A 19122-nucleotide genomic window follows, 5' to 3' on the forward strand; every position below is an offset into this window, starting at 1 on the left:
CAATATAATCTTTTTGCCATCTAAAGTTTTTAGATATATGATCATTTTTCAAAATTGTAAAAAAAAACATTTTAGAAGTGCATACTCTTCTTAGAGAGAACATTATTAAAACACATTCAGTTTGGTAGATAATTGCATAAGCAACGTTATAATGCCACATTTTTTCTAATTGTTTTGGTGTATCTCTTTATAATTATGTAAATATAACCAAAACCTGATAACGACTTTTTTTTAGTGCATTGTCACCAAAAATCAATATTACAAACTAATTTTTGAAAGAAACGTTAAGGGAAAGTTTGCAAACAGGAGAAGATTTTTTTTTACAGTTAAAATAGGATGATGACAATGCATTTGTAGCAAGACGAAACAAAGTTGGGAGACGGATGGCAATAAGCTGTCATTAAAACAGGAAAAAGCTAGTTTACCTTCCTTTTATTTTTATCGTTGACAGCCAGTTTATCGAGTCCCTCCATGAGTTCAATAGGTGTTAACCCTTCATATCTTCGTCGTTTTTGGTCTAATGCAAGCTTGATATAGCTGATTATTCCTTCAACGGCCCCTAAAACAATACAGTAAAAACTTCTATATAGGTCACCTCTTTTAGGCAAAAACTGTCCTGTCCCGTTGTAGTTTTACCTATGCATTTTAATCTTACTTCAAAGGTTATCATATATCTCTCTTCTACTGCTAGTTTTGTCTGGTTCAGGTTTGACTGTAATTTGCACCACTACCGGTCGACGTTTTCTTATTTCCATATGCCACTGAGTTTCTTCAGACAATTTTAATATCACATACCGGTATATTGATGATGTTCTTTCCATTAAAAACACAAACTTTTCTGATTGGGTCCAATGAATTCATCCCCCTGACCTAGAGATTTCAAAACCACAGATACAGATTCCTCCGTCTAATTTCTAGACATTGACCTCGAATTTGACAACAGCGATCCCCTCAGTACAAGAATCTATGACAAACGTAAAGCTTTCAATTTTGAAATTATAACCCTCACCTTAACAGCAATATACCAACTTTACCTGCGATTGTTGTATACATTTCTTAACTCATACGATATTCCAGAGCTTGCATTTTTATGGATATAAATTTTTTTGTTTTTTTTTCCAAAGTCTGCATACATTCCTATATACATACACCTCATAAACTAACAAAACCTTTAAATAGACTTATTAAGAAGGGATATAGTTACGATACTGTTGTCAGGTCATTAAAAATTGCCTATTTTGGCGTTAATATTGATTCACTTATACATGGTTTTTGCATCGGAACTAAACACATGTATTCAAAAACCAGTTGTTGGCATGACACGGGATATGTTCTTCTCAAATATGTTATGATGGTATTATACAAGACCCCTAATGAAATCATATTCTTTCAATCAATGTAATTAAAGTCTGGAGCAGCTGTCGTGTCAGTTGACTGCTAGTAGTCTGTTGTTATTTATCCATATTGTCATTTTGTTTACTTTCTTTGGTTACATCTTCCTTCATCAGACTCGGACTTCTCTTTAACTGAATTTCAAATGTGCGTATTGTTATACGTTTACTTTTTCTACATTGGCTACAGGTATAGGGGGAGGGTTGAGATCTCATAAACATATTTAACCCCGCCGCATTTTTTGCGCCTTCCCAATCAAGATCCTCTGGCCTTTGTTAATCTTGTATTATTTTAATCTGAGTTTCTTGTGTATAATTTAGAAATTAGTATGGTATTCATTATCACTGAACTAGTATATGTTTGTTTAGCGTCCAGCTGAAGGACGCCTCTGGGTGTGGGTATTTCTCGCTGCATTGAAGACCTGTTGGTGACCTTCTGCTGTTAATTTTTCTATGGTCGGGTTGTTGTCTCTTTGACACATTCTCCATTTCCATTCTCAATTTTATACTAGAGTAAATTTGTAGATTGTTAAACACTGAAATTCGTAGTTTCCCTCAATCTAATTAAAAAATTGATCTCTGATTACGTTTTACAATCTACAAATTTTCTATGTAGTAGAACGTAACCAGAGAACAATATTTTAATAAAATTGTAGTTCCCCTATACCCACGAAATCCACGAAAATTGGTGTCCAACGAATAAATATGAATCCACAGCAGATAAATGTTTGTGTCTACTTCGCAAATAGTCCAATATGATCTTGAGTTATAGATTTTAGGTGGTACGGTTGTGAACTGTTAGTTTTACTTTACACTTTCCCATTTAATGGTCTTCTTACTATTGTTTTTGTTGATCGTATGACTTTTGGCGTGACTCTGTATTGAATTATTCATGCCGCAATCTGGTGTTTTACTTTCCACCACTGGTGCATGTGGTTTTAATGTGAGATTGGGATATACAAGGATTTTTAAAGTGTTGTTTCCAATTCTGTTTACCTATGTATTTATATTTTTACTTAAGGATGTACTAAGGTGAGGTTTTGGAATAAATGTCAAATGTTCGAACTCCTTGGCGTTTTTCCGTACAATTCAATGTAAAACATTTTGCCCCGTTACACTTATTTAGCTTTTAACATAAGACTGAATAGCGCATAAAAGGTCCCAAACAATACCAATGCAAATATATGGGAAAAGTCCGAGTCAGCCTTTTCCCGCCGTATTTTATAAATCAAATATCTCGAAAAGGAACTCCATTACCTATCAATATTTTTAGCTAATTTTGATCCTTAACTAATACTCTTCCAGCTTAAAGTATTAGTTTTGAATTCTTGATTTACTCAATTTTACCTTAGATCACCTAAGTACATCCTTAATTGTACTGTATCGAGAAGGTGTATAACATTTTAGGTTTATAACAACTAAAGCAAAAACGTTTGTGTAGGCGTCTTTGATAATTTACTATCAACGACAACGCGTCTTTGTCAAATTTACTATCAACAGCAACACCTTATTTGTTAGCGACCTCGTTAGATTGATTTGTATGTATGTTTTATTGTTTAGTTGGTTGTATTGTTTGTCTGTGATGTTTGTTTATGCTATATTAGTTGAGTGTCCTTTTGGTATCTTTCGCCCATCGTTTATACAGATTTGACTACAGGATTCCATATTTTGTCGTATTACCCTGTAGATTTTGTTAATATGACTGAACAAAATATCATCCAAGTGGGAGGTTAAGCATGGAACGTCTAAAACCGATCAGGACTCCTGAGTGCACTCCGAGAATTACAGTCAGATGATCTCCCTCTGGCGTAAGTTTATCCCCGATATAAGGCAACAGAACTATTACATTTTCTCACCATTAGGTTGGCCTTTTGTGCACCCAAGGCAGGTATAGAAAGTCAACATAGGAGCGGTGTGATTGGATGTAAGAGTACAATATATTTTTTTTAATTTATCTACGAATAACTGGAATGTGTTTATTTACATGTACAATACAAATTTTGAATCCTTTTGAAATATTTTCTAGAGAATTATTCGAAAAGATCTAAAAAATTGCATAAATTTGCTGTAAAATGATGAAGGACATGCATAACATTAACAAGCTCCGTTGGAAGTTTAATGATTTTGAAAAGGTTGGGTTCTAGTCAGGGAAAGACAATTAACTACAAAGGGAGTATATTATATTCCTACAAGAATTTATTCTGATCTCTAATTTGATGAAAAAATTATTCTGATTCAAGAGTTTTCCTCTTATCTTATAGTGGTAATTTTTAAACCAAATAATAAGATCGATTCGACAAAAACTATAATCACCCCACCAGAATGAGGCCAAGTAATCTACGCTTTAAGAACCCTGAAGTAACTCGTTGGTTTGTTTCAAGGAAAGATATTTATCTCTATCCAATATACCCTCATTTGCAAGGGCAATAAAACTATGCCGATCACCATCATGAACGGACTCTCACATCAACTACCGGTGGTATATATTGTTAATTTGTTATCGTCTTGAACATGCATGGAATATTTGCCATTGGCAACCAACAATCATTATTTATTATTGGTCGTTTTACAAAGAAACTTAGGTTTCAACTCCATTGGGCTAAGTAGTCCTGTTCGGTGTGAATAATGGTTTATTTTTTACAAATTGTGACTTGGATAGAGAGTTGTCTTATTGGCACTCATACTACTTTTCTTACATCTACTAAGATATGATTTGATGTTTTAAATTTCCTTTTGGTCAACACCTCTTCAATTATTTTGGAGATAAAAAAGGTCGATTTCGAGGGGGTGAGGAGGAGCAGTTTTTGTGTCAGTTTGTGGATGAGCAGAAATAAGTCTTCAGGCCCTGGTCTGAGCGAAAATATATAATCTGGCCGCCTTTATGTTAAAAATAAACATTCTGACATGATGAAATTGGCCAGTTCCCCTCCCCTAGAACTAAATGGTCGTCCTCTTATACTGTTAGTCATTAGGTTTATTGGTCTTAAATTGTCAGTTGAATAAAATGATATGTCTTCCTTGTGTAAAATTGATTTTGAATCTCTATGCTTTCACTGGTCAATACAATATAAGGTTATATACTTGCTATTTGACGCCATGGTTAAATTTACTATTTCTTCTCTAAGTCAAAGAATTTTTCCTAAAAAAACATTTTTAATGTTTGTGTGCTGTGCTTTTTTTTTGTGGGGATGAGTGTGTACCACTACATCTGTTGAATAATTATATATATATGTGTTTTTTTTATAACAAGTCAAAAAGGGTACAACATCACCATAAAATAACTATAAAACGAACAAATACTAGATATTTCGGATAACAGATATCCTTCTTCAATAATAGCACGATGTCAAATGAATTATGTCAATATATTCAAACTGAGAAACTTTTTTCCAAATCTTGAAATTTATACAATTTGCAGACGCTGGTACAATTTTAAAATTTCCAAGCACGGCGCAAATATATGCCAAATGAAAATAGTTAATTGCGATGTGAACTGGCACAACTCTAAATTTCCAAAGGTTGTGACAGTTTAGATGTTATAACTGCATGGAGGGCAGTCCTCAACCAAAAATTCAAACATGTTTTTTATATATATATATTGTCTTGAAGATATGTTTAACAGTGAAACCGGTAGGATACAATGGAGGGTATTATAAAGAACATTGTGAAACATTTTGATATATTAATAGACAAAATGTTAATATTCATATTGAATATAAATATTTGGTGCATTTTAAGCTTAATTTTTTTCTTATTTTGTGCTGCACAGCGTGAACAACTTAAAAACTTTAAAATATATTTATAAATGTCTGTTCTGTAAAGAGCTCCTGTATTCTGCTCGTATGAGGGTTGTGTTGATCTCCGTATGATCTGCGTATGCATGTGTGTTTTGGTATGATAAACTCATCCTAGATACCAGAATTGAAAAGTTATACGTCAGACACGCATTTCAACTATAAAAGACCAAAATATGTTAAAAAGGTCAAATAAAGTACGATTTTTTCCTGCAGTGTATTCTTTCTTTTACATTATTCATTCACTCCATTTTATTACATATTTGAAAGCAGCCATACACTGACAAATAAGTGGTTTTGATGTTTTTTACTTACACCAGTAAAGTAATTTACATGAGTGTCTAAATTAACTCTAATCCATTTTTATTACACCACATATGTAAAACATCTTGTTCATTGTATTACCTGTGTCTTCAGTTAATTTATCATTCTCCTCCTCCTCTATGATATGCGCTAATGTCAAGATGGCGATTATGTTTACTTTCTCATGCTCTTCTTTTGATTGTAAAAACTGGAGTATCACCTACAAACAAACCTCACCTTTAAATTACTGAACAATGATATCGAACAAACTCGTTTTTTTTATATAGATTAGACCGTTGGTTTCCATATTTGAATTGATTTACACTAGTCATTTCAAGGCCATTTACAGCTTTCTGTTCAACTTGAGCCAAGGCTCCGTGTTGACGGCTGTACTTTGACCTATTATTGTTAACTTTTTATACATTGTGAATTGGATGGAGAATTGCCTCATTGGCATTCATACCACATCTTCCTTAATGTATTATAACGGAGGTTAAAGGTGACAACAAGACAGATGTAGGTTTCCCAGTATGTTTTTTGATAATTTATAAATCTCCATTTGAGGTCACATTTTCTGAAAGGGAGATAAAATCTTATCGAAATAATTTCTAAACTTCTTTTTCGTTCACTGGCTTTTTATTTTAAGCAGATTTTTTTTCTGTAGAAATGGATTAAATAGAGTTTGCTCTGTCATAAACCAATATAAGGTATCAAGTGTTTAAACAGTATTCAACTGTGCTTTCCATTAGGAAAGATCAAGATGAACTGCTGCTGTTTTAAATGGCAAAACAACACCAGATTCACCAAAGCCCCCACTGTACCACATACCCATCTTTATTCATATTGATATGCATGCCTTACAATACTTAAATGTCAATTAAATTTTATCTCTCTTTTCATTAAATTAATTTTTTTGTTAGGATTGCACGATGTATCTATGATTTACAAAATTTAATTAACTTTACAAATACCAAATGTCTAATGCAGCATGTTTTGTTAAGTTTCGAAATCCATTCTTCCATAGGATTAACAAAAGTATCTTGTTATTGTATTTTTAAAAATCTATATGTACTTACATCTGAGGTAGCATTTTCTTTGAAGTAATGATGGACATTATAGTTCTTGGCTATATTATGTAATATACTTAATGAAGACACGACCAAATCAAAGACAACCTGAATTTAAAATATATTTTTCAAAACATTGGGAGACAGAAACTGTGGTAACTGTCACAATACCTGTTTCACGAATTGTTGAGAAAATATTCTACTCAATGTACTTAAAATTATTCTCTCCTTTCATTGATAATGAACCTACCAATACGTATTAATACATATAATTTTACATGCAAATAACAACCTTACTGGTGATACTAGATAACCAGAAACTGCTTACCCTTCCAGTGTTTTGTGTTGAGTATAAGTTATTGTTTAACTTTCAGACTAGTGTTATGTAAATTGTCATTTCTCTGTTCATCTTTTTTCTTTGTACCCAGATGCTTTTTGATTGCACCCTTTGTATCATCTCTTTTTTAAGAGTTGTCTTTGATTATAAATCTTACAGTTCTCTACCCGTAACTGACATACAAGAGTTGTCTTTGTTAGGTAGGTATATGTTCAAGAAGTCTTGTTCTTCGCATATATGTTTATTAATCAATCCTGGCACTGTTTGTTAAACGTTTAATTAAATCACCTCTGTTGGCAGGTTATCTATATCAGGCTTGTGTTTACACATGTTACAGATGTCAGTTAAATATTTTACTCCACCATGTTGTGCGACTGACTGAAACAGACAGAAGATACGTGAAGTTCATCCTCTCCTTACTTCTATACTGGCATGAAAACAGGGAAATTGTCTTACAAAAAAAGACAGTTTTATAATTAACGAAATAACTTTAAACAAACATGCACACGCTGCTGTGATAAGGAAACCCCCAATTCGTAGTTGAAGTATGGGAAATGGGAGCCTCACAGATCCGAGTAGTGCACATACATAACAGCTTATCACTAAACAATTCAAAATTTGGTGACTATGTGGAACGCATCTATCCCATCGAATTGGAGATAAAGGATACTACAGATACAGTTAAGTCGGCTTCATATCTTGACTTACATCTAGAAATTGACAATGAGGGTCGGTTGAAGACAAAACTTTACGACAAAAGAGATGATTTCAGCTTTCCAATTGTGAACTTTCCATTTCTAAGTAGCAACATTCCAGCAGCACCTGCATACGGGGTATATATCTCCCAATTGATACGATATTCCCGTGCTTGCATTTCCTATCATGATGTCCTTGATAGAGGGTTACTGCTCACAAAGAAGCTATTAAACCAAGAGTTCCAAATGGTGAAGTTGAAATCATCCCTTCGTAAATTTTACGGACGCCATCACGAGTTTGTTGACCGTTATGGAATAACCGTTTCACAAATGATATTGGATATGTTCCTTACGTCGTAACTACAATCCCCTTTCATGAATGTGACCTACCGAATTAGACTATTTACCGGATTTTTAATCACATAAGCAACACGACGGGTGCCAAATGTGGAGCAGGATCTGCTTACCCTTCCGGAGCACCTGAGCTCACCCCTAGTTTTTGGTGGGGTTCGTGTTGTTTATTCTTTAGTTTTCTATGTTGTGTCATGTGTACTATTGTTTTCTGTTTGTCTTTTTCATTTTTAGCCATGGCGTTAGTTTGTTTTAGATTTATGAGTTTGACTGTCCCTTTGGTATCTTTCGTCCCTCTTTTATCATTATCGGGATTTTGAACAAATATAAAGTCTTTGTGGTCAACAGCATTGAAGAAATGTGTGACGAAAATTCTAAATTCATTCAATATATTCAAAAACTTAAAGTATTGTCCAACAGTTTTTGTTAAGGTATCTGACAGATGTGACGAAAATATGTTTTGAACAAAAACACATTCAACATGACTGCAAAAATGTGGGATATGATCAAACAATATTATCACTCGTGCATATCTTTGATTCCTTATTCAAGAAGCTGTACATGTTGTTTATGTCATCTCTTCAACGTATCTATAACGTTTTGACTTCGAAATGTTTGTCCTAGAGCATCACTCAACCGAAGTTTTTCAATAAAGTTAGTTTTATCTTAGGATATTATTTAAACCATCATCTCATCAAATAAAATTGAGTCGTCTGCATTGATCAGTCGAAAAAAAACTGTCAGTGTGGCCAAAAATAATAAATGACAAAAAGATGAAGAAATAAAACAATAATACTTGGAAACATTAGATTGAACAACACGAACCAGATCAGAAAACCGGGCGAGAGATCAGGTGCTCCGGAGTTCAAAGAAGTTCAAGTTCAACACATGAAACCCACTGTGTTCCTCATGTAGGTACAGATCATAACAGTTACAGATACAACTCGTTTTGAAATAGTCTGAGTATATATTTTCACAGAATGGTGGCAATCAGTGTATCATGCTAATGTTTGATAAAATGGCTGGAATTATTTCGAAGTAGGGGTTTAAAGGGATATGCACATCAGTAGTGCATGATTGTGATGTGACTATATTCATCATAGATGAAATTAAAAAAAAGAAACTTGCTTTAACTAGTTCTAGACTGGAATCTAGTACGTCTATTGTATATCATTAATACGTCTATGGTATAATTTCATTGATAGTGAATGATACTTTAATGGAATATGTACAAAAATATAATAATGTGGCAATTTGACAAAGATATTTATTTTCACTTGTTCAAGAATTGTATCTGTGTAGTTATATGGTACATGTCATTGGCAGTGTATGATTGATATATGCAACAAGCGTACAATCAAAGCACAATGACACTGTGATATAGATAAAATTGAGAATGGAAATGGGAACATGTCAAAGAGACAACAACCCGACCATAGAAAACACAACAGCAGAAGGTCACTAACAGGTCTTCAAGGTAGTGAGAAATTCCCGCACCCGCAAGCGTCCTTCAGCTTGCCCCTAAACAAATATATACTAGTTCAGTTATGATGAACGCCATACTAATTTCCAAATTGAACACAAGAAATTAAAATTAAAATAATACAAGACTAACAAAGGCCAGAGGCTCCTGACTTGGGACAGGCTCAAAAATGAGGTGGGGTTAAACATGTTTATGAGATCTCAACCCTCCCCTACACCTCTAGCCAATGTAGAAAAGTAAACGCACAACGATACGCACATTTAAAATTCAGTTCAAAAGAAGTCCGAGTCTGATGTCAGAAAATGTAACCAAAGAAAATAAACAAAATGACAACAATACATAAATAACAACAGACTACTAGCAGTTAACGTACATACCAGCTCCAGACTTTAATTAAACTGATTGAAAGATTATGATTTCATCATATGAGTATCAGGCATTAGATACTTACTTTGGCAAGTTCTAAACTGGCATCTGAAAAGAACACCAGAGCAGACAGTGTATGAAGAACTGTTAGCACATTTTCCTCAGTTATGAAGATGCCTTTTATATCTATTGATGTCAACATCTTCATTGCTGTTTCTGCAATAAATAAGGTAGTTTAAAAATATGACTTGACAAATATTGCCTTGTGGTAGTCAAACAATCTTCTGAAATTAAAACTTTACTATTTATAATAATTCACAGAAACTAAATTTTTACAAGGGCATCTATTGAATCATTTTAACATAGCGAAAGGTATTTGCACTTTGCATCTGATATCATCCTCAGATGGGATTTAAAATTTTAAGTTTTTTAATCTTGGTATTGTGCGTTTGAACTGTTGATTGGGTTTTGGTCTTTTTTCTTCTTTTTTTCCATTGCATGGTATGTCGAGTAATGAATTTGAATATCCCCGTGATATCTTTTGCACATAATATAATGTCCATTAAACATAACTTTGTTCACAGTGATTAATCTGTTTATTATGTTTTTCTTATTTCTTATTTCTCTGTAAAAATTACTGTTCTCTCCCGTTAACTGACATAATATCAACTTTAATTTATGTGTGAAACATTTTTGCACTTTTTTATTGATGAATATATCATGGGTCGGTCTTTTGAATTAAATTATAAAAGCTATACTTTTCAAAAACCATTTCAGGGATATTAACAGCAAATTAATGGCCTCTTTTCCGCAAAATCCTAATCAATTTCAATATTTCTCTTTACAGTTTAAATCCTGCTACTTGAGATAATGCTTTTATAAATCCTGTAGGTACTCACAAACCTACAATTCATGCTACTTAAATCATGACCTATTTCTTTAACTGACATTTTAATAACTCCAGTTGATACTCATATAACATACAAATTCATAGTCATCCAAGCATGCCATCTTCTGAAAAAGGGGCAAAATATAACAGAGGGACAGTAAAAATCTAAAAATCAAAATATAAGTACATAAAACACAATATAAAAAAGTAAAGACTAAGAATCACGAAGCCAACCAAAATACATGGGTGATGACATGTGCCCCGGAAGGGTAAGCACATCCTGCTCCACATGTAACATCCGTCGTGTTGCTCATATTATTACCTGGTTAATAGTCTTAGCCTCCGGGTGCGGGAATTTCTCGTTACATTAAAGACCTTTTGGTGACTTTCTGCTGTTGTTTTTTCTATGATCGGGTTGTTGTCTCTTTGACACATTCCCCATTTCCATTCTCAATTTTAACGCAACACTCCACACTTCGGTGTTGACATGAATATCAATAATGTGGTCATTTTTATAAATTTCCTGTTTACCAAACTTTGAAATTTTTGAAAAACTAAGGATTTTCTTATTCCAGGCATAGATTACCTTAGCCGTATTTGGCACAACTTTTTGGAATTTTGGATCCTCAATGCTCTTCAACTTTGTACTTGTTTGGCTTTATAAATATTTTGATATGAGCGTCACTGATGAGTCTTATGTAGACGAAACGCGCGTCTGGCGTACTAAATTATAATCCTGGTATCTTTGATAACTATCCACAGTTAGAAATAGAAATTAAAATTGAACCACAAAATGTTTTATCATCTTCTAATCCTAAGTTACTAATACATTAACCTAACTGTTTGGTTTATACATTTGCATATATATGTAATCAGTAATGTCTATAATTTTGATTTTCAAAATTTGAAAAGGTGAAATATAATTCTTTTTTTGTGTATCCATGGCAACATTATGTATTCATTTTACTTAAAGTATTGCAAAAAGGGGGGTGACAATGTCACATATCCCCCCCAAATGTAAGATTAGGATTTCGATGCCTTTGGGTGATACCTTTTTCGAAACTGGTGAGTTTAATCTACATAATGTTCAAATAAAACGTTGGTGTCTTTCGTCTTATTTTTTCGTTAAATTAAACCTCAAAATTCGTGCGACAAAACGTTGGAAAAAAAATCACAATAATTTCCGGACCAATGTTTGGTACGGAGAAATAAATACGGACTGTCATAAAAGTTAACAAAAATATGTCAAATCTGATATTTTCCCAATAAACTTGAACGTGAGATATTTCCACCATTTAAACTTCCTACCGTTTTAACGATCGGATACGGTAGAACTATTCATGGTGAAAATTTGGTCAGTATTTTAGAGGAAACATAGGGTATGTGCTAGGGCCACGTCAAGAGCCTGTATGTTGACATGCTATTTATACTTTAGTATATGGGGATATCTATTCATTCAGTTGACAAATTTTGAATTCTTTGTAGATATTTGAAATAAAATAAATGTTCTGCCTCAGGCGTATATATTACCTTAGCCGTATTTTAAATAGAATTTCGCGTTTTTTAATATTCTTGAAGTTTTACTTGGTTCGAGTGACACCGATGAGTCTTATGTAGACAAAACGCATGTCTAACGTAAACAATCGATTATATCCCTGTAACCTTTCAGATTGATTTGTTATTCATTATGGATGTCGTTAGTTGCTTTTTATGATTTTTGCTTTTGTTTGTAGTTTTGAGCATGAATCAAGTTTTGGGTATCTAATTAAAAATGTTTTAGAACCTTTATAGCTTGTTATACAGTGCTGGCTATTGCTGTTTGTTTTAGGCCATACTATAACAATAGTTGTTTACCTCAAAGCATTAAGACTCTGGTATACAAAGATCATAGTGTTCTTTTAATCATACTTATCAAAGGTACAGGGCTTATAATATGATATCTTCAGGCTTCTTATTCTAAACACGGATTAACAATTTAAGAGGAATTATTTCAGACTGTCAACGATGACCTGAAACTACGTTGTATTCTAGACATGGAACAACTGTGTGCTGTTTACGAGTTCTATAATTAGTGGGAATTATGGATGACAATGCACCATTTTTATTGTGCATGTATAGATTTTTATTAGATATATGTACCTTTACCAGCAGTTTATGCTCTTACAGGTTTTAACAGCTCATCATCTATCTTTGTTCCTAAGATACCTCCCTTTTAACGCTTTCGAAATCATCAATAGATGGCGGGACTATCACAAATTAAACAAAATTCATATTGACACGTAGATCGGTGCTGCATGAAAACTCTAAAGTGTCCGAAACCAAAATACGTCTAATCATTTGAGCAAGCTACAACAATACTTCAAAACAAACAGATTCCCATCGTGTCACGCCTATCACCAATTGCACCATCATTCAAACTACATGTTCTGAAAGCTAGCAAACAAAGACATGGCGTCATTATTACAACAAACAAATACGACAGTAGGTTAACCCAAGTATGATTACGGATGACAAAAGTTGTCTAAATACGTCATACTTTCTGCAGGATTTTTTAAATTTGTTCTCTTGAAAGAAAAATATATGCATTAGGGAACTTGTGAGCCTCTGTTACACAGATGTCAATAACAGCGAAGTATCAGGCATTGTTTGAGTAAAGCAAAGGCTTCACAGGCTCAGTTTTAAATATGAATTTCGACTGTCTTATATTGTTAAAAATCACAAAATTGAAAATTGCATTATTTTTAAGGAATTTGATTTATTTCGTTCCTTTTTAATAGATTATTCACAGAAACTCTTCCAGAATGACAAGAAAACAACTTTATATAGGTTAAGCCGAATTAAATTCCGCAAATTCATATTAGCTGATAAATATCTATAAACATGTATTCATCTAAGTTTTGAATACTGGTAAGAAATAAATGCTTGCATTTTTAACATCAAACCTTTTGACCGCACTAATGTGAGTGAAAAAAATGCAGTCGTAATAAAAAAAAAATACTTTAAGAAATTGAAGTGTTTGTAAATTATATAATCCCTAATGTCAGAAGAAAGGTCACCGTGGGACCTAACTTTAGTTTGTAAATCACCGCATTATTATTTTGCATCTTACAACTAAAGCTGGTCGTAAGTCATGAATTGAATCAGTTTACTTACGATTAATCTTGTCTTATTTTTTTTTTGGGGGGGGGGGGAATCGACTGTATCTGAAGTTTAGTAAACCTTAGTTCAGCAGCTATATATGTCGCGAGCAAGATTCCAATATGATTGGATCCTTATCACAGTGACCTGATTTTAATTTATGACCAATCCCTATTATATGATATATATTCATACTTAGTTTGGAAAACCCAGATTCAACGGTTCAAAATATGGACCGGACACAAACTAGACAAACACGAAACAAACAATATTTGAAAACTTGACGGCTCAAATGTCAATTTCAATGTCAAAATTAACTGATTTAATTTATGAAGAACCACGTGCCATCCCATAATAAATCTCTGAACTTAGTGTGTTTAACATCAGTTCTATAGTCCAAAGCAATGCATTTTATATTTGAAATTATTGGTTTTTCGATGAACTGTATATCTGTATATACAATAACAAGTGGGGACTGACGGACGGACAGACTTAATACGTGATGCATTTATTCTCTTTTAACTTTGCCTGTGGTTGTATTAAACATGTGAGATAGTGATTTCCGATCTTGAGACGGTTCGTATGCTGTTAACATACAGGAGACTGTTTTCATTTTTGATGTGACAAAGACGTCTACTTTTTACTCTCTTTATTGCGTTGTTTTCTCGCCCTTTTACTTGTCCAACTTACAAATATTTCATCATATTTTTTTTTGCATGGTACACCATCAATTATAGAAAATATTAACACATTTAAGGTCATCTATTTGTTATAATACGTCGTTTTTTGTAGAAAGTACCGTTTTACATATAGCAGAGTGAAAACGTAAAAATGACGTCAATCATCGCCAAAACATGAACGATATGCAACAAAGAATCAGAAAAACGTTATCATAGTATCGTGTAAAGTAAAATTTGAATTAATAAAATTGAGAATGGAAATGGGGAATGTGTCAAAGAGACAACAACCCGACCAAATAAAAAAACAACAGCAGAAGGTCACCAACAGGTCTTCAATGTAGCGAGAAATTCCCGCACCCGGAGGCGTCCTTCAGCTGGCCCCTAAACAAATATATACTAGTTCAGTGATAATAAACGCCATACTAATTTCCAAATTGTACACAAGAAACTAAAATTAAAATAATACAAGACTAACAAAGGCCAGAGGCTCCTGACTTGGGACAGGCGCAAAAATGCGGCGGGGTTAAACATGTTTGTGAGATCTCAACCCTCCCCCTATACCTCTAACCAATGTAGAAAAGTAAACGCATAACAATACGCACATTAAAATTCAGTTCAAGAGAAGTCCGAGTCTGATGTCAGAAGATGTAACCAAAGAAAATAAACAAAATGACAATAATACATAAATAACAACAGACTACTATATTACCAGCTGCTTCAAATAAGTCAATAAAACTACAAAAGTGTTATTCTTTCAATTTTTTAAGGAATTACCTTTGACCCCAATTTAAAAAAAATTGCACTATATTTCACTTTTACGACCATGAAAAATGGAATCTACAAATGTTTTCCTTTCGATTTATATATAATATAGCTGTGTGTTAGATAGGTGCATTAAAAATGTTTTTAAGGTCTGAATTTCACTCGCCTATATATATATTACATACATAACATACTCTTGATGTTCATAAAAAAACAACTTCGAAGGCTGCTTTAATCTTCAGCTATTCAAAAATGAATTGTATTGCACACTAGCTCTAATATTTGAAAAATCCACAAGGCCAAAATGAGAAACTACACACCTAACTGTAGATTCTACCTAATTCAGTAGGTCACATTCATGAAAACGGAAAGGGTTTGAAGTAACGACATAAGGAACGTATCCGATATCATCTGTGAAACGGATATTCCATAACGACCAAACTCATGATGGCGTTGTACAATTGACGAAGGGATGATTTCATTTTTTACCATTTGGAACTCATGGTTTAATAGCTACCTTGTGAGCAGCAACCCTCTAACAAGAAAATATTGTTAGGAAATACAAACCCGGGATATCGTACCAATTTGGAGATATATACTCTGTATGCAGGTGCTGCTGGGATGTTGCTACAGAACAATCGAAAGTTCACAATTGGGAAGCAGAACTCATCTCTTTTGTCGTAGAGTTTCGTTGTCAAACGACTCGCATTGTCAATTTCGAAATGTGAGTCAAGATATGAGGCATACTTAAATTTAGGTGATGTATTCTTTATCGCTAGGCCGAAGGGATAGATACGTGCAACATAAGGACCAAATTTTGAATTATTTAGTAAGAGAACATCATCTATATATACACATGGAAAAAGTATTGCAACACCTTGATTTTTTAAAACTTGAAAAATCAGCCTCTTTTTTTGGATGAAATATAATAAAATATGTGTATAATATTACTGAAACATAGTTTATGATAACATTGGCATTGAAACGAACAAAAAATGTTTGAAAAAAAATGATTTATATAACCACAATTTTAATAACGAAATGAAGTGTATTTTGTACAAAAAAATGTATTTTACAACTTTTACTGTAGTTTAATTTTACAATGTCAGACATTTCAAAATTAATCTTCAGATGACTGTTGACATCATGGTTGATTGTTACACGCCAAAGAATTAGTATTTTGTGCGCATCCTCCATTCAAACGGATAACAGCATCTAAACATCTTCTGATTCCTGCCATAAATCGACTAATTTGTTGCTTAGGTAGTAGCAACCATTTCTAATGAAGGGCATTGTTTATTTCATGATGTGTTTGAACTGGGGTGTCCTTTCGCGCACTTTCCGCCCAATAGTGTCCCAAATATGCTCGATATGGTTCAAATCCGGGCTAAGATCGGGACAAGGAAGATGAATCGTTGTCCATTTGAACATTGCATCTTCCTCCATGATGCTAATTTCCAACTTTGGCGAGCTCTGCACTACATTGGATACGGAAAACTGGGTGTCTGTTCATGAGCAAAGGTCTCCGAAATGGTCTTATCGCACGAAAACCAGTAGCGCTGAGTCGATCTCGAACAGTTCTTGTTAAAAGGTTCCTGTATGGCCACCCCTCTCTTTTTAGGATTGTCTTGTATGCAATGGGTTTCCTTCTGACCAACCTTCATTATGCTTGATTTTCCCTACCAAATGGTATAGGGGCTCTTCACTATCTCGGAAGGTCTTTAACAGCGTTTATTGCCGGATTTTTATTCTCAAAACGACTTATAGTGGAATGGTGATGACCAACAATACGTGCAGTTGTTACAGCGACATCCCTGCTTCTCTTATGCTGATAATCTGCAATCTTACTGATGAGTTGTCAAGGACCCATTACAGTATAAAAAGAAGATGTGGTATGATTGCCAATGAGACAAATATCCACAAAAGACCATAATGACACAAACATTAACAATTATAGGTCACCGTACGGCCTTCAACAATGAGCAAAGCCCATACCGCATATAGTCAGCTATAAAAGGCCCCGATAAGACAAGTAAAACAATTCAAGTGAGAAAACTAACGGCCTTATTTATGTAAAAAAATGAACGAAAAACAAATATGTAACACTTAAACAAACGACAACCACTGAATTACAAGCTCCTGACTTGGGACAGGCACATACATAAATAATGTGGCGGGGTTAAAGGTGTCAATCACATTACTTTAAAAACTTGGTTATTTAAAGTGATGAAAACAATGAGGATAAAAACATCTGTTTTGCTGATAACGGGTACAGTAGCTGCATGTGCAGATAAAAACTTATCGAGTCAATATTTATTGATTAAACTCAGGTGATACTTAAATAATGTTTAAATAGTTATCAAAGGTACCAGGATTATAATTTAGTACGCCAGACGCGCGTTTCGTCTACATAAGACTCATCAGTAAACAGTTCTATTTTACCAAATCATATTTTAAAGGATATTGCTAACTTCTTAACTTTCTTCTCAAGAAGTTTCTGTATGAAGTCAGCCTCATAATAATACAGGAACAAGACGGCAAGAAGAAGGGCACTTGGTTCCCATGGTAATGCCGATAGTTTGTTAAAAATGACGTCCTCATTTTAGAAGTTACTCATTTGCTTACAAATTCATGATCCTCAATTCATCCCTTATTGCATGCCTGACACTTTTAAATCTCCAGCAATTACTCATCTACCTACAATTTCATTCTCCTTAAATCATGCCATATTCTTTGCCTGGCACATTTACCATTCTAGAAGCTAATTATCTACCTACAAGTATATATCCAGAAGTTACTCATCTTCCAACCAATACATGGTCCTTAAATCTTGTCCTATACTATACCTGGTATTTTACAACTCCAGATTTACTAATCTACCTTCAAATTCATTCTCCTTAAATCATGCCCTATTTTTTGCCTGGCACATTCATAACTCTAGACGTAACTCATCTATCACAGTACATTGTCTCTAAATAATGTTATATAATATGCCTGATACTTTTATAACTCAAGTATTTACTCATCTACCTACCAATTCATTCTCTTAAAATCATGCATATATCATGCTTTCATAAAACTCCAGCAGGTTCTAAATACCTACAAATTCATGGTCATAAAATAATGCCCAATTCTATGCCGTAACCCTCTAAAAACTCTATTTACCTGCAAACTGCTGCTGATGAAGAACATGTCCTATTTCAACTGATATACTAGAATGTCTTTTTAAGGTCTTCGTTATACTTTTCACAAGTTTAAATCCTTTTCCTCGATCATTATCCTCCATTGCCTGTAACGCTGCAGCTATCTCTTGCATCTTTGGTAAAAGTTCTTCTTTTTTCAAGTTTTCAACATTACATAGCAGATCAAAGATCCCATCTCCGTTTGGTTGTGCGTCTGCAAATGTGTCATTTGATTGGTTATACCGTGAGTACTGTAAACCATCCGAAATCATATCAAACAGTAAACAAAGATAGAAAACCATTCTTCATTAATTCCGAAGGCAGAATTGTAATATGGGATATGCATATCATACGAAAATAATCAATTTCCAAATAGTACAAGGTTAATATCTTTTTCAACCTTATTGTCAAATAATGCGTGAATGGAATCAGTTACTTTCTGTCTAAGATCATTGTATTAATTAAAAAATGCTGGTTATCCTCAACATTGGTATCGAAGTTTGAACACATGTTTTCACCTGATAAAAATTGGTTTAACAAATGAAATGTTAGGGTGCTAGCATTATCTTTTACTTTCCAATGAATGATATTAGTTTCCGTATCTCATAATTGGCAGTTTAGAACAATGTTAAATTTGCAATATCCGCTGAAGGAAGCAGATTAATATATATGCCCTTGAAGGAG

At 33.6% G+C, this 19122-nt stretch overlaps 1 protein-coding gene across 1 annotated transcript in view; it reads right to left on the reverse strand.

Moving 5' to 3' along the window:
* LOC139494655 (uncharacterized) overlaps nt 1-19122 on the reverse strand; it is a 63173-nt gene that overhangs the window by 7727 nt on the left and 36324 nt on the right. Inside the window, exons 14-19 of the mRNA XM_071282816.1 lie at nt 18422-18652; nt 9873-10003; nt 7181-7270; nt 6565-6663; nt 5591-5708; nt 426-559 (exon numbers count right to left, since the gene is read on the reverse strand). Of these exons, the coding sequence (XP_071138917.1) occupies nt 426-559; nt 5591-5708; nt 6565-6663; nt 7181-7270; nt 9873-10003; nt 18422-18652 (803 nt within the window). The remainder of the gene's footprint in view (nt 1-425; nt 560-5590; nt 5709-6564; nt 6664-7180; nt 7271-9872; nt 10004-18421; nt 18653-19122) is intronic.

The sequence above is a fragment of the Mytilus edulis genome, chromosome 11 (genome assembly GCF_963676685.1).
Source record: "Mytilus edulis chromosome 11, xbMytEdul2.2, whole genome shotgun sequence".
Taxonomy (NCBI): Eukaryota; Metazoa; Mollusca; class Bivalvia; order Mytilida; family Mytilidae; genus Mytilus; species Mytilus edulis.